Source organism: Rhinopithecus roxellana, chromosome 1 (genome assembly GCF_007565055.1).
Source record: "Rhinopithecus roxellana isolate Shanxi Qingling chromosome 1, ASM756505v1, whole genome shotgun sequence".
NCBI lineage: Eukaryota > Metazoa > Chordata > Mammalia > Primates > Cercopithecidae > Rhinopithecus > Rhinopithecus roxellana.
Window position 1 is genome coordinate 127,883,906 of NC_044549.1, and position 18,719 is coordinate 127,902,624.

At 36.7% G+C, this 18,719-nt stretch overlaps 1 protein-coding gene across 21 annotated transcripts in view; it reads left to right on the forward strand.

The window, feature by feature from the left end:
* The window catches only part of LRRFIP2 (LRR binding FLII interacting protein 2), a 129,042-nt gene that overhangs the window by 53,477 nt on the left and 56,846 nt on the right, over positions 1-18,719 (forward strand). For 12 of the 21 annotated variants that reach the window (XM_030930805.1, XM_030930801.1, XM_030930828.1 and 9 more), the window contains 6 exons: positions 6,799-6,855; positions 6,954-6,998; positions 10,611-10,679; positions 13,367-13,408; positions 15,500-15,565; positions 17,414-17,488. The exons of 4 other annotated variants lie outside the window; for them this stretch is intronic. In XM_030930805.1, coding sequence (XP_030786665.1) covers positions 6,799-6,855; positions 6,954-6,998; positions 10,611-10,679; positions 13,367-13,408; positions 15,500-15,565; positions 17,414-17,488 — 354 coding nt within the window. The remainder of the gene's footprint in view (positions 1-6,798; positions 6,856-6,953; positions 6,999-10,610; positions 10,680-13,366; positions 13,409-15,499; positions 15,566-17,413; positions 17,489-18,719) is intronic. 5 more of the 21 variants (XM_030930831.1, XM_030930833.1, XM_010376622.2 and 2 more) reach the window with 4 other exon arrangements.

Sequence of the window (18,719 nt, forward strand, 5' to 3'; positions counted from 1 at the left end):
CCTGATCAAGAAAGAGTGAGAAAATGAATGTGTTTTATTTTTATGGGTTTGTTCTTTTCTTCCCTGCTTCTTTCTCCCCCTTTTTAAAAAAACTAAGTCCATATGGTCTTCATTGAAAGATGACCCAAGTAATTCTTTCATTTCCTCTGAAAATTACTCTTATTATTATCAACTCCTTCAGGTCCTTTTTAAGTTCTCTACCACTACTCTCAAATTGGTCAGCTATAAAAGCAAATTGTGAATCAGTAAAATGTTAGTTAATATGAATCATTCCTAAATTTGAACTTTTTCAAAGCTTGGTAAGTTCCCCACTGTCTCCTATTACAGGGCTTCTTAACGTGTTATAGGCTTGGGAGATGGGGTATGAAGCCTTAAATTCTACTGCAGACTTTCAAATGTAATTATTTTCATGGGAAATGCCCACAGGTATTTTTATTGTCAGATTCTCAAAGTAGTCTGTAATTCCTAAAGGGTTAAGAACCACTGTCTGATTGCTGCTAAACAAGCAACTTTCCTTCTTTTTTTTTTTTGAGAAGGAGTTTCATGCTCATTGCCCGGGCTGGAGTGCAGTGGCATAATCTCAGTTCACTACAACCTCTGCTTCCTGGGTTCAAGTGATTCTCCTGCCTCAGCCTCTCGAGTAGCTGGGATTACAGGCGCCCGCCACCATGCCCAGCTGATTTTTGTATTTTTAGTAGAGACAGGGTTTCATCATGTTAACCAGGCTGGTCTCAAACTCCTGACCTCTGGTGATCCACCCACCTCAGCCTCCCAAAGTGCTGGGATTATAGGCATGAGCCTCCATGTCCGGTCTGAACAAGCAACTTTATGAGCAAATCTCTTCTATAGCAGCATTTTAAGGTACAAGCAGAATTTAAATATTTATTACTATAATGACTTTCAAATTTAAAACTTTATTGTAATTCTTGTTGTGATAGTGTTTTAGAAAAAAAGAGAAAGAAGATGTTTGGTTACTTAAAATTAAATGACTTCTCAGGTATGTGTGTGTTATTTTGGAGTGGAATCTATCCTTTCTTGTAACTAGAACTTGCCTAATTAATTTTATTTGAAGTGTCTTCTGCATGTAATTGGGTTAATATTATTGATGATGCATTAAGAATGTTTTGTGTGAATAAAAGAAATCATTTTTGTTGGGAGCTATGGCTTGTACCTGTAATCCCACTACTTGGGAGGTCGAGGTAGGAGGATTGCTTCAGGCCAGGAATTTGAGACTAGCCTCGGCAGCATAGCAAGACCCTGTCTTAAAAAAAATTAGCAGGGCTTGCTGGCACGAGTCTGTAGTCCCAGCTACTCCAGAGGCTGAGGCAGAAGGATTGCCTGAGCCCAGGAGTCCAGGCTGCAGTGAGCTGTGATCACGCCACTATACTCCAGCCTGGGTGACAGAGCAAGACCCCATCCCTTAAAAAAAAAAAAAAAAATCACTTTGGCTTGCAAAATGTCTTTGGAAATGTTAATTTGTTCTTTTAATTATGCATTATAATTCTAAAATTAAATTGCCTAAGATAAGTCTAATGTTTGATTTCTGTGTTCACAGGCCAGGAAGGTGAAATTTTTATTTTTTATTTTACTTTATTTGTTTATTTTTGAGATAGAGTCTCACTGTGTCGCCCAGGCTGGAGTGCAGTGGTGCGATCTCGGCTCACTGCAACCTCTGCCTCCTGGGATCAAGCGATTCTTCTGCCTCAGCCTCTCGAGTAACTGGGATTACAGGCATCTTGCTACCATGCCTGGTCAATTTTTTTTGTATTTTCAGTAGATATGAAGTTTGACCATGTTGGCCAGGCTAATTTTGAACTCCTGACCTCGGGCGATCCACCTACCTCAGCCTCTCAAAGTGCTGGGATTACAGGCGTGAGCCACCGCGCCCAGCCAAATCTTTTTTTTGTTTTGTTGTTAAACCTCTGTGAAATGTGTGTAGTTTAGGCAGTGAGTATGCTAGATTTTCATTGAAAGGGGTGACCTTTGGGCTAGAGTTTTAAAATTCAGGTAGTGGGCCGGGCGCGGTGGCTCAAGCCTGTAATCCCAGCACTTTGGGAGGCCGAGATGGGCGGATCACAAGGTCAGGAGATCGAGACCATCCTGGCTAACCCGGTGGAAACCCTGTCTCTACTAAAAAATATAAAAAACCAGCCGGGCGAGGTGGCAGGCGCCTGTAGTTCCAGCTACTCAGGAGGCTGAGGCAGGAGAATGGCGTAAACCCGGGAGGCGGAGCTTGCAGTGAGCTGAGATCTGGCCACTGCACTCCAGCCTGGGCAACAGAGCAAGACTCCGTCTCAAAAAAAAAAAAAAAAAATTCAGGTAGTGACTAATCCAAGTTTTGAGATTTATAGGCAGGACTTGGACATGCAGAGAAAGTGGCATTTCTTTTCAGATAGGAATAATTATCACTTCTAACCCCTTCTGACACTTGCTTTTACCCTGTTAAAACTGATTCTTTGGGTCTGGGCACAGCGACCCATGCCTGTAATCCCAGCACTTTGGGAGGCCGAGGCAGGTGGATTACTTGAGGTCAGGAGTTCGAGACCAGCCTGGCAACATGGTGAAACCCCGTCTCTACCAAAAATACAAAAATTAGCCAGGTGTGCTGGCGGGCACCTATAATCCCAGCTACTCAGGGAGGCTGAGGCAGGAAAATCGCTTGAACCTGGGAGGTGGAGGTTGCAGTGAGCCAAGATTATTCCACTGCACTCCAGCCTGGGCAACAGAGTGAGACTCTGTCTCAAACAAACAAACAACAACAAGGTTGACAGTAAACAAAATAAATAAAAAGAACAAGAAAAAAATTAAACCGATTCTTCCTCTCACTTCTTATCTTTGTCTCTCTGGCTGCTTTATCTGTGACACCTTAAGAAGAAGTTGGCATGTAACAGTTACAATACAAAATATAAATGGCTAATATTTATAGTAAAATAAATGATGCATACACAAACAATCCACAATAGGATTGTCAGTTACTAGAAGGAAGGAAATTTTCCTGTATTTACAATTTCCCCTCATTATAATACCTTTTTTTGCAAGTGTGATCTTGGGACATGAATAGGGAATGAAAAGGAAGGAAGCTCAGAAATGAATACAACTTTGAGTGCAAACTGTGTATCAGCACTGTGCTAGTGCTTTTTACATAGGTTTTATTTCACATTATAAGACAGGTATTACTGTCCCAATTTTATAGATATGTTTATAAAGAATTGGTGAAGTAAATAACTTGCATAGTCATTGGCAGAACCAGTATTTGAAGGTGTGAAAGAGTGCCACACCTGGTAATGTGTTGGAAGGATGAAAGGACCAGGAAGAAAAGGACCTATGCCTTCTGGGCCTCCCATTAGTGTTAGTTTAGTCAACTTTCCTTTAGTCAACTTTCCATGAACCTATTGATTCTTTTTTAAACTGGGTGTCTGTCTGAATCATTGTTGTATCCAAAAGAGTAAATGCATGTCTGGAAGAGGAAATATGATTTTTGAAGTTCCTCCCAATTTGAAACTGAAGGAATGACTTTAGCCTCAACTTAATAATAAATACTATTTGTTGACAGAAAAGATGGCCAGGTATATTCATAGGACTGGGGTTTTCTTTTAATAAAACCATTCATCCTCCCTTCAGGTGAACTTTTAGAAACAAAGAGTATATTTCATTTTCATTAAATGTATCAAAACATATGTCTGTTTTTTAAGGCATTGTACTGTTTGTTCAGTCTTTTGTGCTTTAGTACTAATAAGGACTTTTGGGATAATGACAATGTATTATTTTCCTCACTGTGGAATAGAGGGATACACCTTGTAACTGGCACCTAAGAACACAGTTTGCTGCAATCTTTTCTCTTTGTCCACTGGTATAATTTATTCAAGAGAAACCAATTGGCAATGTAAATAGTACTCTAGAAATACCTGGGAAATGAAGCTTTTTGTTCTTCCAGAGAAGGAAGAATCTCTGAGTAAAAACCAGAATACCTTGCCATTTTCTTCCTCCCTCCCTCCCTCCCTCCCTCCCTCCCTTCCTTCCTTCCTTCTTTCCTCCTTCCCTCCCTTCCCTTCTTCCTTCCTTCTTTCCTCCTTCCCTCCCTTCCCTCCCCTCCCCTCCCCTCCCCTTCCTTCCCCTCCCCTCCCCTCCCCTCCCCTCCCTTCCCTCCCCTCCCCTCCCTTCCCCTCCCCTCTCTGTCTCTCTTTCTCTCTCTCTCTTTTCTTTTCTTGTCTTTTTAGTAGAAATGTAGCCAGTGTAGGATGTTATCTTTACAATTCAGTTGTCTGGTGAGTAAGAACGTCTAAATGCTGGTCTCAACTTTATGATCTTATAGATTCTTACTTAATCCTTCTGTGCTGCAACTTTCTTACTGCAAAATAAAGGGGTCAGACTAGATTATCTCTAAGGACTCTTCTAGCTCTTAAAAATAGAGTTGCTACCAGGGTCACTTTATATCATTGCTACCAGGGTCTGTTTCCCTCATGTTTGCCGCTGTGCAAGAGTATTCAAGGTAGAAGTAATTAAAAACGACCCAAATGTTTTGCCTTTCTATATCAGAGTGGTCCTACTTGGCAGGCTCTTAGTAGAATATGTGTTTTGGAAGTTTTTGGTGTAATTAAAATTTGCCTTGAGCTTGCGTTACTGTTTTACCTAAGCATATTTGTCAAATAGGTTCAGAGAAGTGCTATCAGGTATGGTAGCTACATGTATGTAATTAAATTTAAATTTAAATTGACTAAAATTAAATAAAATTTAAAATTTGGTTTCTCAGTTGCATTTAAAGTGCTTGATAGCCACATGTGGCTAGTGGATACTATGTTAGCACAAATATAGAACATTTCCATGGTCAGAGAAAGTTGTTTTGGACAGTGCTTATTTAAGGTATAGTTTATGACTATGAGTATACTCTCTGTCCAAATTAACTGACCTGTATGGGGGTTTATATTTTATTCTGTAGTTTTTGGAAGTCTTTTTAGGGCAATTTTTCAAATGGAGCAAGAGAAGCTCTTTAAATATAGAGGTACTATATATCAATACTTAATAAGGTATTTTAATTTATAATTATTTTTATTAATATAAGGGACATAATTGAAACTATGACTTCATCTGTCTTTGCTGCATCTTTAATGGGATGTGCTCTTTAGATGAGGTTTTTGAAAATGTTCTTATGTGATAGATGGAGTGGAAGAAAGACTAGAATAAAGGGAAGATTAGACATTAAACCATATATTTACCCTAGTACCCCAAATAATATTGGAAGGAGCATGTTGAGTTAACTCACCTTTATGGTAAAGGCTTTTCAAACTAACCAAACTAAGTAGCCTAGAACTGATTACCACTTAATAAGCTGTACCCGTCCTGCTAGGCTAACACACATGCCCCCAAAACTTTTGTGGTATCACTTGATAAAGAAAGGGAAGAAATTTTCTTGGCTTCTTGCAGACTACATGTATCTATTGCATAACAAAAAATGCAAATCAGTGGCCAGGCATGGTGACTCACACCTGTAATACCAGCACTTTGGAAAGCTGAGGTGGGCAGATTTCTTAAGGTCAGGAATTCAAGACTAGCCTGGCCAACATGGCGAAACCCCATCTCTGCTAAAACAAAAATTAGCCGGGTGTCGTGGTGGGTAACTGTGGTCCCAGCTACTTAGGGGGCTGAAGCACGAGAATTGCTCAAACCCAGGAGGCTGAGGTTGCTGTGAACTGAGGTTGCGCCACTGCATTCCAGCCTGGGCGACAGAGCGAGACTCCGTCTCAGAAAACAGCAACAACAACAACAACAAATGTAAATCAGTGATGAATTCCTAAAGATCAGAATATCTGATTAGAAATTGAGTCATAGTAGTGCTTATAAACAGACTTCAGCATAGATTTGGTCAAGGGCATCAGTCACAGCAGATGTCAACCAGGGAGTTTTGAGGCATTGATTCATTTTGCAAAAATATAGCATTGATAAGCCATGAACCCAGTTGGTCAGTAATGTATAGATTTTCAGTCAGTGCACATTACTTTAACACTGTGGACTTGAAATTCTGAAAGATCAGAAATTCCTTACTGTTTGAGATGAGTAGGTTTTAGGGACTAGCCATTTTATCTCGCATGACTCAGGCCTTAATGCTCCATTGCTAATAGCTAAATGTGGAAAAGTTTAGAATTACATTTAATTTAGTCAACTGTTAGGCTGCAATCATTTTTAAAAAATCTGTTTATGGCATTATTTGAGATAACTTGACCAACTCTAAAATATATATGTAATTACTTCTAAGTATAAGTAGTTTTTCATATTAACACACAGGCTCTGTGTCAGGCTCTGTTTCAGTTCTTTTCTAGTTAGAGTGGTGAAAGAAAAAAAAGAAATCTTTACAGTAAGCACAAAATTATAATCCAAGTATTTTTAGAATCATATACTGTCTTGTTAAAATACATCAGTGATAATGTAAACACTTCTTCCTATCTGCATAAACTGATGATCACAATGAAAAAAATAGATTAATGTCTTTTTTTAATGCTGAACTCAACTTCTCTTTGTTGAGTATACTTGCACATTTTTATCTTGGTATATTGAACTCTCTTGGTCTTATACAGACCATTCCAAGTGGTCTGACATACATACTCCTGATAAAATAAGAACATTGCCAAGATTATTTCTACTTTCTTTCCAACCAAAGAATGTGGCTGCCCCAAAGATAAGTTGTCTAAACCCACCTGCTCTCAGGAGTTGTTGCTGTGCTGTTAACTGACTGCTCTTTGCGCAGTTCTGATAAACAACTGTCTGTTCGGCGATTAACTCTACATGTACTTTCTCCTTTTCTAGGAAGATTCAGAAAGGGCCAGGTATTCCCACCGGTCCAGTCACCATCGTCCTTATCTGGTTTGTAATAACCTATAAACTTGCCTCTGATACTTTTCCTCATTAGCTTAATGCAGTCACTCACAAACTTTTACTGTGTTTATTTTTATTTTTATCAGGGAGTTGAGGATGCATTGTCCATTCGAAGTCTTGGCAGTCACAGGGTTGGTATTTTAACTTGTCTATACAATACAAAGCTTACATGTGAACTTTCTTCAGTTGCCTAAACAATCTGACAATGTTCATATATTTCTTTGCCTTTTTAAAAGAAGTATAAAATATTGGCAAAGACCTTTCATTGGAAAATGATGCTTTCTTTCAAATTATTGTCATAAGTAAATCAACTCTAAAATCATGAATACTTTAATCTGTTAACATGGGTCTAATCTCTTTTTCTATAGAAGGACCTTTGATTTTGGAAAAGTATCACAAAATAATTAAGATTGATCTTGTAGAATGACATTTGTTTGGTTCTAACTTTCAGACTTTTCCTACTTTCGTATCTTAAAAAATGACAGTTTATTAAATGCAAAATAGCTTTGGGGCTTGGATGATTAATTGTAATTTTATTATGTGGAAAATTTGAACAACTGATTTGAGAAGTTCCCTGAATATGTATAGGAATTATCATGCTTTGACCTTTTGATTAACATTTTATAGAATGCCCCAGGTTGTTTTTTGCATGGATTGTTATACATCAGGAGGAAGAAGAAGCTACTCCTTAAAAACCCTAATATTATGCCAAGACCCTAATTTCTGTCTTAAAAAAGTATACTTTAAACATTAAAGTGGCACTTTTATTTTGCACATTGATAATGCTATGTGTATACTTGCTTTTTTTCCATTTTATTTTATTTAATTTTTTTTTATTTTAATAGCTTTTAGGGTACAACTGCATTTTGGTTACAATGTTATATGTATACTTCCATGTAGTTTTTTTAATCAGTAAGATGATCTTTCATGTTGAAGTCTCTATTTGTTAGTTTTCCCTGACTGTAATTTTCTTTCCACCTTGTATAAATGATAAAAATAGACTCTAATAAACTGCGTGTGCTCTGGCATACTAGTTATTGACATGTTTATATTCATAAATATAAACTACAGGCTGGCTATTTTTCTTGGTGAATGTTCTCCAGGCTGCTTATTTTTTTTGTTGGATGTAATGTACTGTCTTTTTAGAGTAAGTTACTAAACTGGTTACTAAATCAGGAATATTTTAGTTATACAACTTTAGATTTTTAAGAAAATTGGCCAGAGACGGTGGCTCACACCTGTAATCTCAGCACTTTGGGAGGCCGAGGCAGGTGGATCACCTGAGGTTGGGAGTTCATGACCAGCCTGGCTAACATGGTGAAACCCATCTCTACTGAAAATACAAAATTAGCCTGGTGTGGTGGCACATGCCTGTAATCCCAGTTACTTGGTAGGCTGAAGCAGGAGAATTGCTTGAATCTGGAAGGCGGAGGTTGCAGTGAGCCAAGATCATGCCATTGCGCTCCAGCCTGGGCAACAAGAGCGAAACTCCATCTCTAAAAAAAAAAAAGAGAATATTAACAGATCGTTACAGAAATCTAAGATAATTGGCAGCCTATAAAATGATTTTACAGTAGAAAAATTTTAATACTGAATTCATCATACTTCTCCCTGGAGATATAGTACTTTGTTTTTTTCTCTTTAAATATTTTGAAAAGGTCGGGAGCGGTGGCTCACATCTGTAATCCCAGCACTTTGGGATGCTGAGGTGGGCAGATCACCTGAGGTTCAGAGTTCCAGACCAACCTGGCCACCATGGCAAAAAACCCCGTCTCTACTAAAAATACAAAAATTAGCCAGATGTAGTGGCTAATGCCTGTAGTCCCAGCTACTTGGGAAGCTGAGGCACGAGAATCAGTTGAACCCGTGGGCGGAGGTTGCAGTGAGCTGAGATCGTGCCACTGCACTCCAGCTTGGGTGACAGAGTGAGCCTCTGTCTCAAAATAAAAATTAAAATAATTATTTTGTGAAGAATGATATAGGGAGTCAGTCAATAAAAGCTTTAAAGTTGAGTCTCAAAGGCTGTGAAAATAATCCTCTTCTTGTATTTATGGCTTTTTCCTTTTGCTTTTCATTATAACGTTCGTAGTGTATATTTTCACACAGTTGTTATTAAGCTGGTTATTTGTAAATTTGTATGTGACCCTAGGAAACTTGATTATATATTTGTTTAACTTAAAGGTAGAACCAGCAAAATTTGAACATTTGGGAGCCTTTAAAACAAATCTGCAAAAAAAAAAAAAAAGAAATCTGCAGTTAAACTGATAATGACGGTATACCCAGAATGTATATAAAGTAATCAGGTTGATTTTATTTTTATGGCATTTGTATCATTAAACAAATTTAAGATATAACTGCAGTATTTAATTTCATTATGTTAATTTTGAAAATTTGTTAATATGGGATAGAATAAAACTCCCAGTATTTAAAAATGTCAATGTATAAATGTAAAAATTAATAAAAGTTTTACATCCTAGAGGAGATTCTAGTGCATTACTCTCTATAAGTGTACATCTAACACAGTTGAAATGTTTAGACTTCCCTGGAAACAAGTCTGAAAACTCACTACTAATTTCATTTAAAAGAAATATAGTTGAGATAAAATATTTTCTGTTTTACCTAAATAATATTGAGAGTTCTAAGTTTTCATCAAATTCTTTGCTTTTAAAATAACTTCTCCTTTAAGCTGAATATGTTAGACAACTTTTGTCCTCTGTAGAAATAAATGTGATGGCCTAAAACCCTGACCTAAATTTCCTTGTGGTTTGCTATATAATTATGGAGTTATGCATTTCTCAGCCAGTTATTTTTAAAAACTTAAGGCCATGTACTAAGAGGTCTAATACTTTCTGAACGTAGTATTTGATGTGTGAACATTAGCAGTACCTGAATGTGAGGTAGATATATTTATGGTCTTATGGTGCATTCTTATGACTTTAGATTTCTCCTTTTGTCCAATTAACTTTCATATACTATCTTTTTGAAAGGTGGCTTACCAGAGCTATCTGGGCTGGAAATGTTGGTGTCAGTGCTATAGACATTATGTATAAAAATAAAAACAGCAAAGGTAGTTCTAGACTGTGAATAGTAGGATTGGGGGAGGGACGATTACATCAAAGTTAGGAATTTAGAATTGAAACAATCTGTGTCTATTAGTTTTGTATAATGATTGGATTATTAATAGTGCAGAACATTAGTAGCTGCTTGGTCATTGCTTTATACATTGAAATACAAGAAGACAGTAAGGTAGAGATCCAAAATTAGAAAATGAGGTGATCTTGGCCAGGCACAGTGGCTCATGCCTTTCATCCCAGCACTTTGGGAGGCTGATGCAGCAGAATCACCCAGGAGTTTGAGATCAACCTGGGCAATGTAGTGAGATCTTGTCTCTACTAAAAATAAATAAATAAAAATAAAATAAATTAGCTGGGTATGGTGCTGCATGCCTGTGGTCCCAGCTAGTTGGGAGGCTGAGGTGGGCGGACTGCTTGAGCTGTCCAGGAAGTCAAGGCTACGTTGAGCGTTGATGGTGCCACAGCATAAAAACGAAGAAAAAGCGATCTTGATTGAATCAGAGCAGTAGGGATAAATTGCCTTTTCTCGTTGGTGGAGATTTTTACTGTTGCATGTATTTAGTTACTATTTATATAACAGTAGCCTTGGTATAATTTTAATGAATTTAATTTTTAAAATATAATTTTGTGTTTTATCATTTACTATTACACTGTTTAATTCCATTGAAGAACCCATCGAAGGATATAACTGGGACACTTTGGAGCAGAGCCAGTACACCCAAAAGGAAAGACACCATGGTGTGTAGCCCAGGAAAATGTGTGGTATTAGTGTTGTGCATTCACTTTTGACTTCCAGTGTCCTGGATATTTGAGTAATAGGTACATTCAGATTAACACTTGATGAACTTTGTTGGCTGTATGTACTTTCTTTCTAGTTTGTTTCCTTATGAAAACTTTCAGGCAAGTTTGACAGTTAAAATTTCTTTAAAAGATTACAATAGCAAATTTTGGGGTTTTTTTGCTCTATAGTTATAGCATCACAAATTTGGGAATGAGCTCTTACTATTTTCACTTTTACCTCCTTTGATGAATCTTTCTTTTTTTACAACAATATAAATGCGAACTTTTACTTATTGGGGTGACATTTTTTGTTTGCCCATTGTTTTAGTAGCAGTTGGTACGCCCAAATTATGGATTTTCCTACCAGATAGAGTCAACATTTTTTAAAAAACCAGCTGAATTCTATGTTATATTTTGGAAAAGGAAAATTGAAACAGGTTAATTCCAGTTTGGCTTGCTAAATCCTATGCCTGTGTAAAATGCCACTGGTGCTACAGAAAGGATGATAAGAGTAAAGACAGCTACCCTTTTCCATGAACTTACCTGATTTGGAGGATAGAATAGCTTGTCTGCTAGAATGTGTGACTTGAGTAATATACGTTTTGGTCATGGAGGTTTTTTTTTTTTTTTTTTTTTTTTACAAAAGGGTTAGGTATTTTGTTAATTTAGAAATTTCCATAGAGAAGCAACTTTATTTTTAGGGAAGTGTCACTCCATGGTAAGTGACATTTTACTACTACACAGTTTAATAAATGCATACTATTATGTATTTTGGAAAATTTTGTAACAAGATTTTGTTACACATGCAATAATAATTTTTTTTATTGCTTATGTTTTCTGTTAGTTTCAGGATAATATAAGAAAAGCATTCGGTACAGATATTTTGCTCCAATAAAATTGGTATTTATTACAATAACATTTTCAATGAATTTATACCAGTGGTAAAATGGTACCACTTAGTCTGATACTTATGGAATTCATTTTTTGAGGTTTCTGCAATGTTTTTTATAAATGACCATTTCATTAGGCATGAAAAGAAGGGCTTTATTTTGACTGAACCATTATTTTAATGTTTTATTAGAACTAGATTATATAATTTGATTTTCTGATATATTTTAAGCTTTTTAAAAATTGTGATCTCTACAAGGAATACATTTTACACTGTAAGTCAGTATACACATGAAGATTCATGCATGTGGATTTGTATATATGTAAAAGTATAGAAAATACATTATTGAAACAACAGTTTCACAAAATATTTGCACTTACTTTGCACGGCACCCTCTAATATTTTCTCTTCTAATTTAGTTTTTAAAATGCTGGTTGAGGGCAGGGTACAGTGGCTCTTGCCTGTAATCCCAGAGCTTTGGAAGGCTGAGGTAGGAGGATTACTTGAGCCCAGGAGTTCAAGACCAGCCTGGGCAACATAGCAAGACACCATCTCCTAAAGTAATAATTTAAAAAAATTAGCTAAGCATGGTGGCATGTACCTGTAGTTCTGCAGTTCCAGGTACTTGGGAGCCTGAAATGGGAGGATCACTTGAACCCAGGAGTTCGATGTTGCAGTGAACTATGATCAAGCCACTGTACTCCCACCTGGGCAAAAGAGTGAGACCCTGTCTCTAAAAAAGCTGGTTGAACCTCCTAAGTTGATTTTATGAACTACTGATGAATTGCAACCTATTGGGTTTTTGAATAGTATTCCTTAAAATTTTAAATGAATATAAGGGTTGGAAAAGAAAGATATTTTTACCAAACAATTAGTATTTAAACTACCTAAGGAACTTGTTCATTGCTTTTATTTGTTTTATATATGACTTTCTGGGTAGATAGCTTAAAAATATAAACTAGAATGCTTAAGAAACGATGTGTGAAAGCCATAAATCTATGTAGTTACTATTTGTTTTTTTTTTCCTGGATTTGAAATGTGGTATTACACATACCATCTTTTTAAAAGGCTCCTACATGAAATGTGGGTGTTCTGGTCTTATGACTTTTGTATATTTTTCTTTGATTTATATTCCGTGTCACACCTGTATGATACTGTGCAGTTCACACTTTGACCAGATTTCTCAAAGTGAGAAACCAGCATTTTCTTGAGGAAGGACAATTTTAGGTGTTTATTCACAGGCAGATCCAAGGGAATGTTCCCCATCTTGGTGCTGCAATTGTTATTTTGTAAGCTTGACCATGCTAGTTATGTGTGCTTGCCTTATTGCCTGTTCATCCTTTGCTTTTGCCATTTTTCAAACAATAGGAAATGATGTTAAAAGTGATAATAATTTTCTTAAAAAGCATTTTTGACTTTAGAATGCTTAATTCTTGTATTTAAAGGCTCCCTTAGGATGTTTTGTGCTATAGTGTACTGAGATTGAATCATATCACTATTAGTGATTATGAATTTTGTTATTTAAAAGAAAAATAAACATACAGTTTTGAATATACATACAGTTTAGCAATACTTTATACTAGGAAAGAGTAGGAGGAAGAATTTTTTTTTAATTCAGCTGGATTAGCCTTCATGTTTAATAATTTTTTCTTTTAAAATAGTCCTGGATTTTTAGTAACCTCAAATATTACTTCTTCTCTTCTTTATATTTCTGAATTTGGAAACAAACCAACTTTCATGTTCTGCTGAAACCCAGTATGATATGTTCAAGGATAGATCATCAAGACTTTCATCATTAGTATGTAGTGCATGACTTTGTGTTATATTTGGAGTTTTGCTTTATAAACATTTGTTGATGCTAATTATAGAATATGACTAACTTTCATGGCTTTGTTATGAACTTTTGGGGAAAATGTGACTAACAAAGCAAAAAGCTAATGTTTTGTGGTTGTGGCATGAATAGTAATTTTTTTCTTTAGGATTTCAGAATTAGACACAAGTTACTCTTATCTATTGAGGACTAGGATTGGTAGTAATAGCTTTTTTTTTTTTTTTTAATTTTAGAGATGGGGTCTTTCTCTGTCAACCAGGCTGGAGTGCAGTGGTGCAATCATAACTTACTGACTGCAACCTTGAACTCCTGGGTTCAGTGGGTCCTCCCATCTCAGCCTTCTGAGTAGCGAGTACTATAAACATGTGCCAACATGCCCATCTAATTGTTTTATTTTTTTTGTAGAGATGGGGTTTTGCTATGCTGTCCAGGCTGGTCTCGAACTTTTGGTCTTAAGTGATCCTCCCACCTTGGCCTCCCAAAGTGCTGGGATTACATGTGTGAGCCATCATGCCCAGCTGGTAGTAATGTATCTTTTCTTAAAACGATGAGCCACCCACATAACATATACTAATTGTCATTCTAACACTGTTATAAACATGTCTTAATATTGAGCACAAGCCCTAACTGTGTTTTATGTCATATGTCACAAGCTAGCAGGTGTGAAGTTGCTAGATAGAAAACATCCAGTAGTGTTAGAGGACACCTAAGACATCAGTTATGTCCCTACATTTTGGTTTGATTTGGTTAGTTTTTTATGGTATGTCATTAACCAAGGAATTTAAGTTATAGCTTGTTTTTCTTGGGTTAATATTTTGTCATTAGGTTGCCTGAGTTTCTAAATTACATAGACATCTCTTAAAATGTTCAGAGTAATATATAAAAAGATGCATATTCAAAAAAAAGAAAAATGAGTTTTTAATCATTGATTGGGGATACAGCCATATATATGTGAGATGGTTTACCTAGAGCAGTCTGTTGCCTTTGGCTCTTGATAGGTAGGGCACTTCTAGCCACACCTTCTTATTTCAGGCAAGTAGTATGTACCTAGATTAGATTTCTTATCTACCAATTTACCTATTTAGTAGTATTGCTGGCCTTAATTTCCCCGTATGTACTTGGCTCTGTACTCCTAGGAAAAGTTATATATTGAGACAATCCTGCCTTCAAGGGACCCTTTTATAAGGTGACCATTTATGGTATGCTGGGCAATCCATACCATGTTGGTTATTTCCCTCCTGAGCATTACATACTGTGGATTCACTAATTTGGGTTAAGAGTACTGTCTGGGACAGTTTAATGTCATGTTCTTCGTTCTCTCAGTCCTGTTTTAATTGTTCCAAAAGATTGCTATTTGACCTTTAGGTAAGGAAGACTGTAGAAGGAAATGAATTATCTTGTTACCTATATCCTTATAAAGAAGATGGGGGGGGGGCCAGGAGTGGTGTCTCATGCCTGTAATCCCAGCATTTTGGGAGGTTGAGGCAGGAGGATCACTTGAGACCAAGAGTTCGAGACTGTCCTGGACAACATAGCAAGACATTGTCTCTACCTGTCCCGCCAACCCCAAATTAGCTGAGTGTAGTGGTACATGCCTGTGGTCTTACCTATTCAGGAGACTGTGGCAGGAGTCCAGGAGTTCTAGGCTGCAGTAAGCCATGATTGTGACACTATACCCCAGTCTGGGTGACAGAGCAACACCCTGTTCTATTGAAAAAGAAAAAGAAGAAGCCAGAGGGACTCAAGTGTGGCGTGAAGGTCTCCACAAATATCCTGCCTGGCTCTTAGTTCTAATCAGGTTTTCTTTAGCTGGCCAGACACATAGATGCTTGGCACAGAGGGAGGTGAGGGAGGAATGCAAATGTGTAGAGAGGCCAGGTAGCCTAGCTAGTAAAGTGCAGTGAATTGTTTACTAACCTTTGGGAAATAAATTGCATGTAAACTGTTGTGTATCTCATATAGACCTTTGTGTATATAGTTTCAAGATGAATTTTATTAAATTATTTTCATAACTTCCCTATGCAATCATTGAAGTTAACTTGAAATATTTACTTCCAGAATCATTCTTATAGTCACTCTCACGGAATGAAGAAGAGGTCTTCTGGTTCTCATAAAGACCCACTGGTTAGTTCTGTTGTGTCTCATATCACAATTCACAAAGTCCTGTTAGGAACTTAAGGATTATGATTATGATTGCTTTGGTGTGCTACTAGGGCATTATTGAAACTTGATAATCTGCTGAAACATGATTTATCAGAAATTTAAAAATAATTTTGTTTTCATTTGCAAGTTTTAGTATTAACATATGCAAACCCCAGCAGGCAGAGTTAGTATTATATCACAAGAAGCTCATTAACAAGTATTTTCATTTATGAATTGTCCTTTGGAATATACCTGAAGAATAGGTTTAGTAACATTCTCATCCTTATTTTAGGAATTTGAATTGATTTAGTTGTGGTATTATGGGCAGTAACTAAACTCACAAATAGGTTTCATTCTAAAAGTTTGTGTTTTGGGAACTTGGAATGCATTTTCTCATTTCTACAATAAATATGTAATGGCAAAGTTTCCATACTAGCTTGCTGAAAACTCGTTAATCTATAATGTAATTAAACTGCAGAATTAATATACTCTTTATTCTAGTCACTTTGCAAAACAACATTTCTTTTTTCTTTTTCTTTTGTTCTTTTTTTTTTTTTTTTTGGGAGTTGGAGTCTCGCTCCCAGGCTAGAGTGCATGGTGCGATCTTGGCTCACTGCAACCTCCACCTCCAAGGTTCAAGCGATTCTCCTGCCTCAGCCTCCCAAGTAGCTGGGATTACAGGCATGTGCCACTATTCCTGGCTAATTTTTGTGTTTTTGTAGAGACGGGGTTTTGCCATGTTGGCCGGATGATCCTCCCGCCTCAGCCTCCCAGAGTGCTGGGATTACAGGCATGAGCCACAGTGCCTGGCCGCTAAACAAATTCCTGTGAGGAAAGGAATGTCTCCAGAATGCCCACTTGGTACATTGGGAACACCCATTTCCTGTTAGGTTGCAAAAGTACTGGCAAAGGAAGTTCAGTCCCAACTCTTTGCGAATTCAGGGTTCCCATGGGTTGGATGGGGAGAGGGTTGGAAGGCTTTGGTTGGTAGAAGGAAGGAGAGAAGGGAGAATGTAATGGGGAGGACATTAACGAGAGGCCCTGGAAGGTAAGGTCTTGGGATCTCTGGGGAAAGGTGAGCCTTAGTGCCTAGTTGAGGGTGTGAGTTGGGAGTGAAGAGTGGTGTGGGAAGGCAGGGCTAGGGGTGGTAGGGGTGGGTGAGAGTAGGGGTATCCTCAACTGCAGTGTCAACACTGGTGGAGTCTTTAAATCAGAGATTGCCTAAATTTGCTTAACCTTGAGTAAAAAAGATGGCTAGAGAAGTTGGGAAGGGAATTTTATAGATGGTTTTCTCTCCCTCAGTTAGCTATAACGTATACTATTATTGTTTATTTTGTGCATTGTATAAATGAACCTGCCATAGTGTTTTAGATCAAACCATATTTATTGTACTCTTTCTTTCGTTTTGGTAATTTGTCAGTTTATTTTGACAAGTAATGGGACTAGGAAATGTTTGGAACCATATACATAGCTCTTTAACCACTTCTGTGGCTTTGCCAGATGGATTGTAAAACTGGTAATTTTTCAGTGGTCCAGGAGTGTTCAAGGACATTCTTAAGAATGGCAGGAGAGTAAATTGTTTTCATTTCATTTTGTCTGAGAGTGTATTGTCTTGTTTTTAAATTTAAAAAGTTAGTAATGTCTTTGTTTTAGGGGCTTGAAATAATTGTTACTTTGACTTAATGTGATACGATGATTTAAAAACATTATTTTGGAGAAGGGATTTGGTAATACCATATTTTGCCTTTGTGTGTTCAGTTTTACCTTTGTGTGTTGTTAGGTTATTAACATTTAACCTAAGAAAAATGTGTTTAATTTTGCTTTTTGCAGAGTGGCCTCTACTTTGACCAGAGAAACTATAGCAGTCTTAGACATAGCAAACCCACCTCTGCCTACTACACTCGGGTTTGTCTAAAGTTTTTTGGCTTTATGTGTTTTCTAATCTCCCAGTTTTGCATTTTGACTAGCTGTAACTAATCTATAAATGGCTACGTATATACTAGTTTTTGGTAACTGAATTTATGTAGTCTGTGGGAGTCTCTTTAAACAACGGGAACTGTTGAATCATCATGTTTATAAGTCAATACCATTAAAAAATTTTTTAAATGAAAATATTTAAATGTACAAAAAAGTTCAAAGAATAATATAGTGAATATCACATACTTGTCATTTAGATTATGTAATTCATTATATTTCCTTTCTCACGTAAGTATCTATTTGTCCCTCTAACCATCAATTCATCTTAGTTTTTGATACATTTCAAAATAAGTCGTAAGCTTCCATATACTTCAGAGTGGGTACCCTTTTAAAAAAGCTTACATATAAAAATGTAAACTACATGTGGCATGAGAAGAATGTAATTATTTAATGTTAGAATCTCCTTTTTTTTAAAGACATTTGACACATCATACATTTAAGACACATTAAATGTATGGCACACAGTACATTTAAAATAGTTTTGTTTAAAAAACCTGCACACACAACTTAAGTACTCTTATTTTTCATCTCTGATTGGATTTGGTGAAAAAGAACTTGAAAAGTATGTCCTCAGATGACATCAGGAAAAGCAAGATTTAATTCCTTTAAAAACATGCTGTGTCCTTTTAGTGCATGGATTCATTGACTAGTACAATTTATCTAATTCAACTAAGGCACTTTGTCCATGGCTTGTTTTGAAGAACAGATTTTCTAATCTATTTGGAAAAGAGTGTTTGTAGTGCTGACTTGGAGCTTATTTATCTGGTTCTCCAAAAATCAGTCTAAGCCAATTAGGAGTTGGTCATAAAATCACTGAAAATATCATAGGAACTGGGTGAGTGGGATGTGGCCACTGTTTGCCACACTCCCAGTGCCATGGCCCTCTTTCCCTCAGTGTTTTCTTACTTACCATTCCATATCCTAACAATAATGCTTAAAGACCAGTAGGACATAAACATATTTATAATTTATAGAAAACTGTTCCAACTGTTTTTCTTTCTTATCCCTTACAATTGATATTCAAAACAATTTCTAATGACTTAAGTTTTTCTTATTTCTTGTGTTTCTTAACTACCTTAAGCATTCAGGAATTGCTAATGAATTATGGAGTATAAAATCATAAACTTAAATCCTCTGTATTCGTGATGGTGAGACCAAT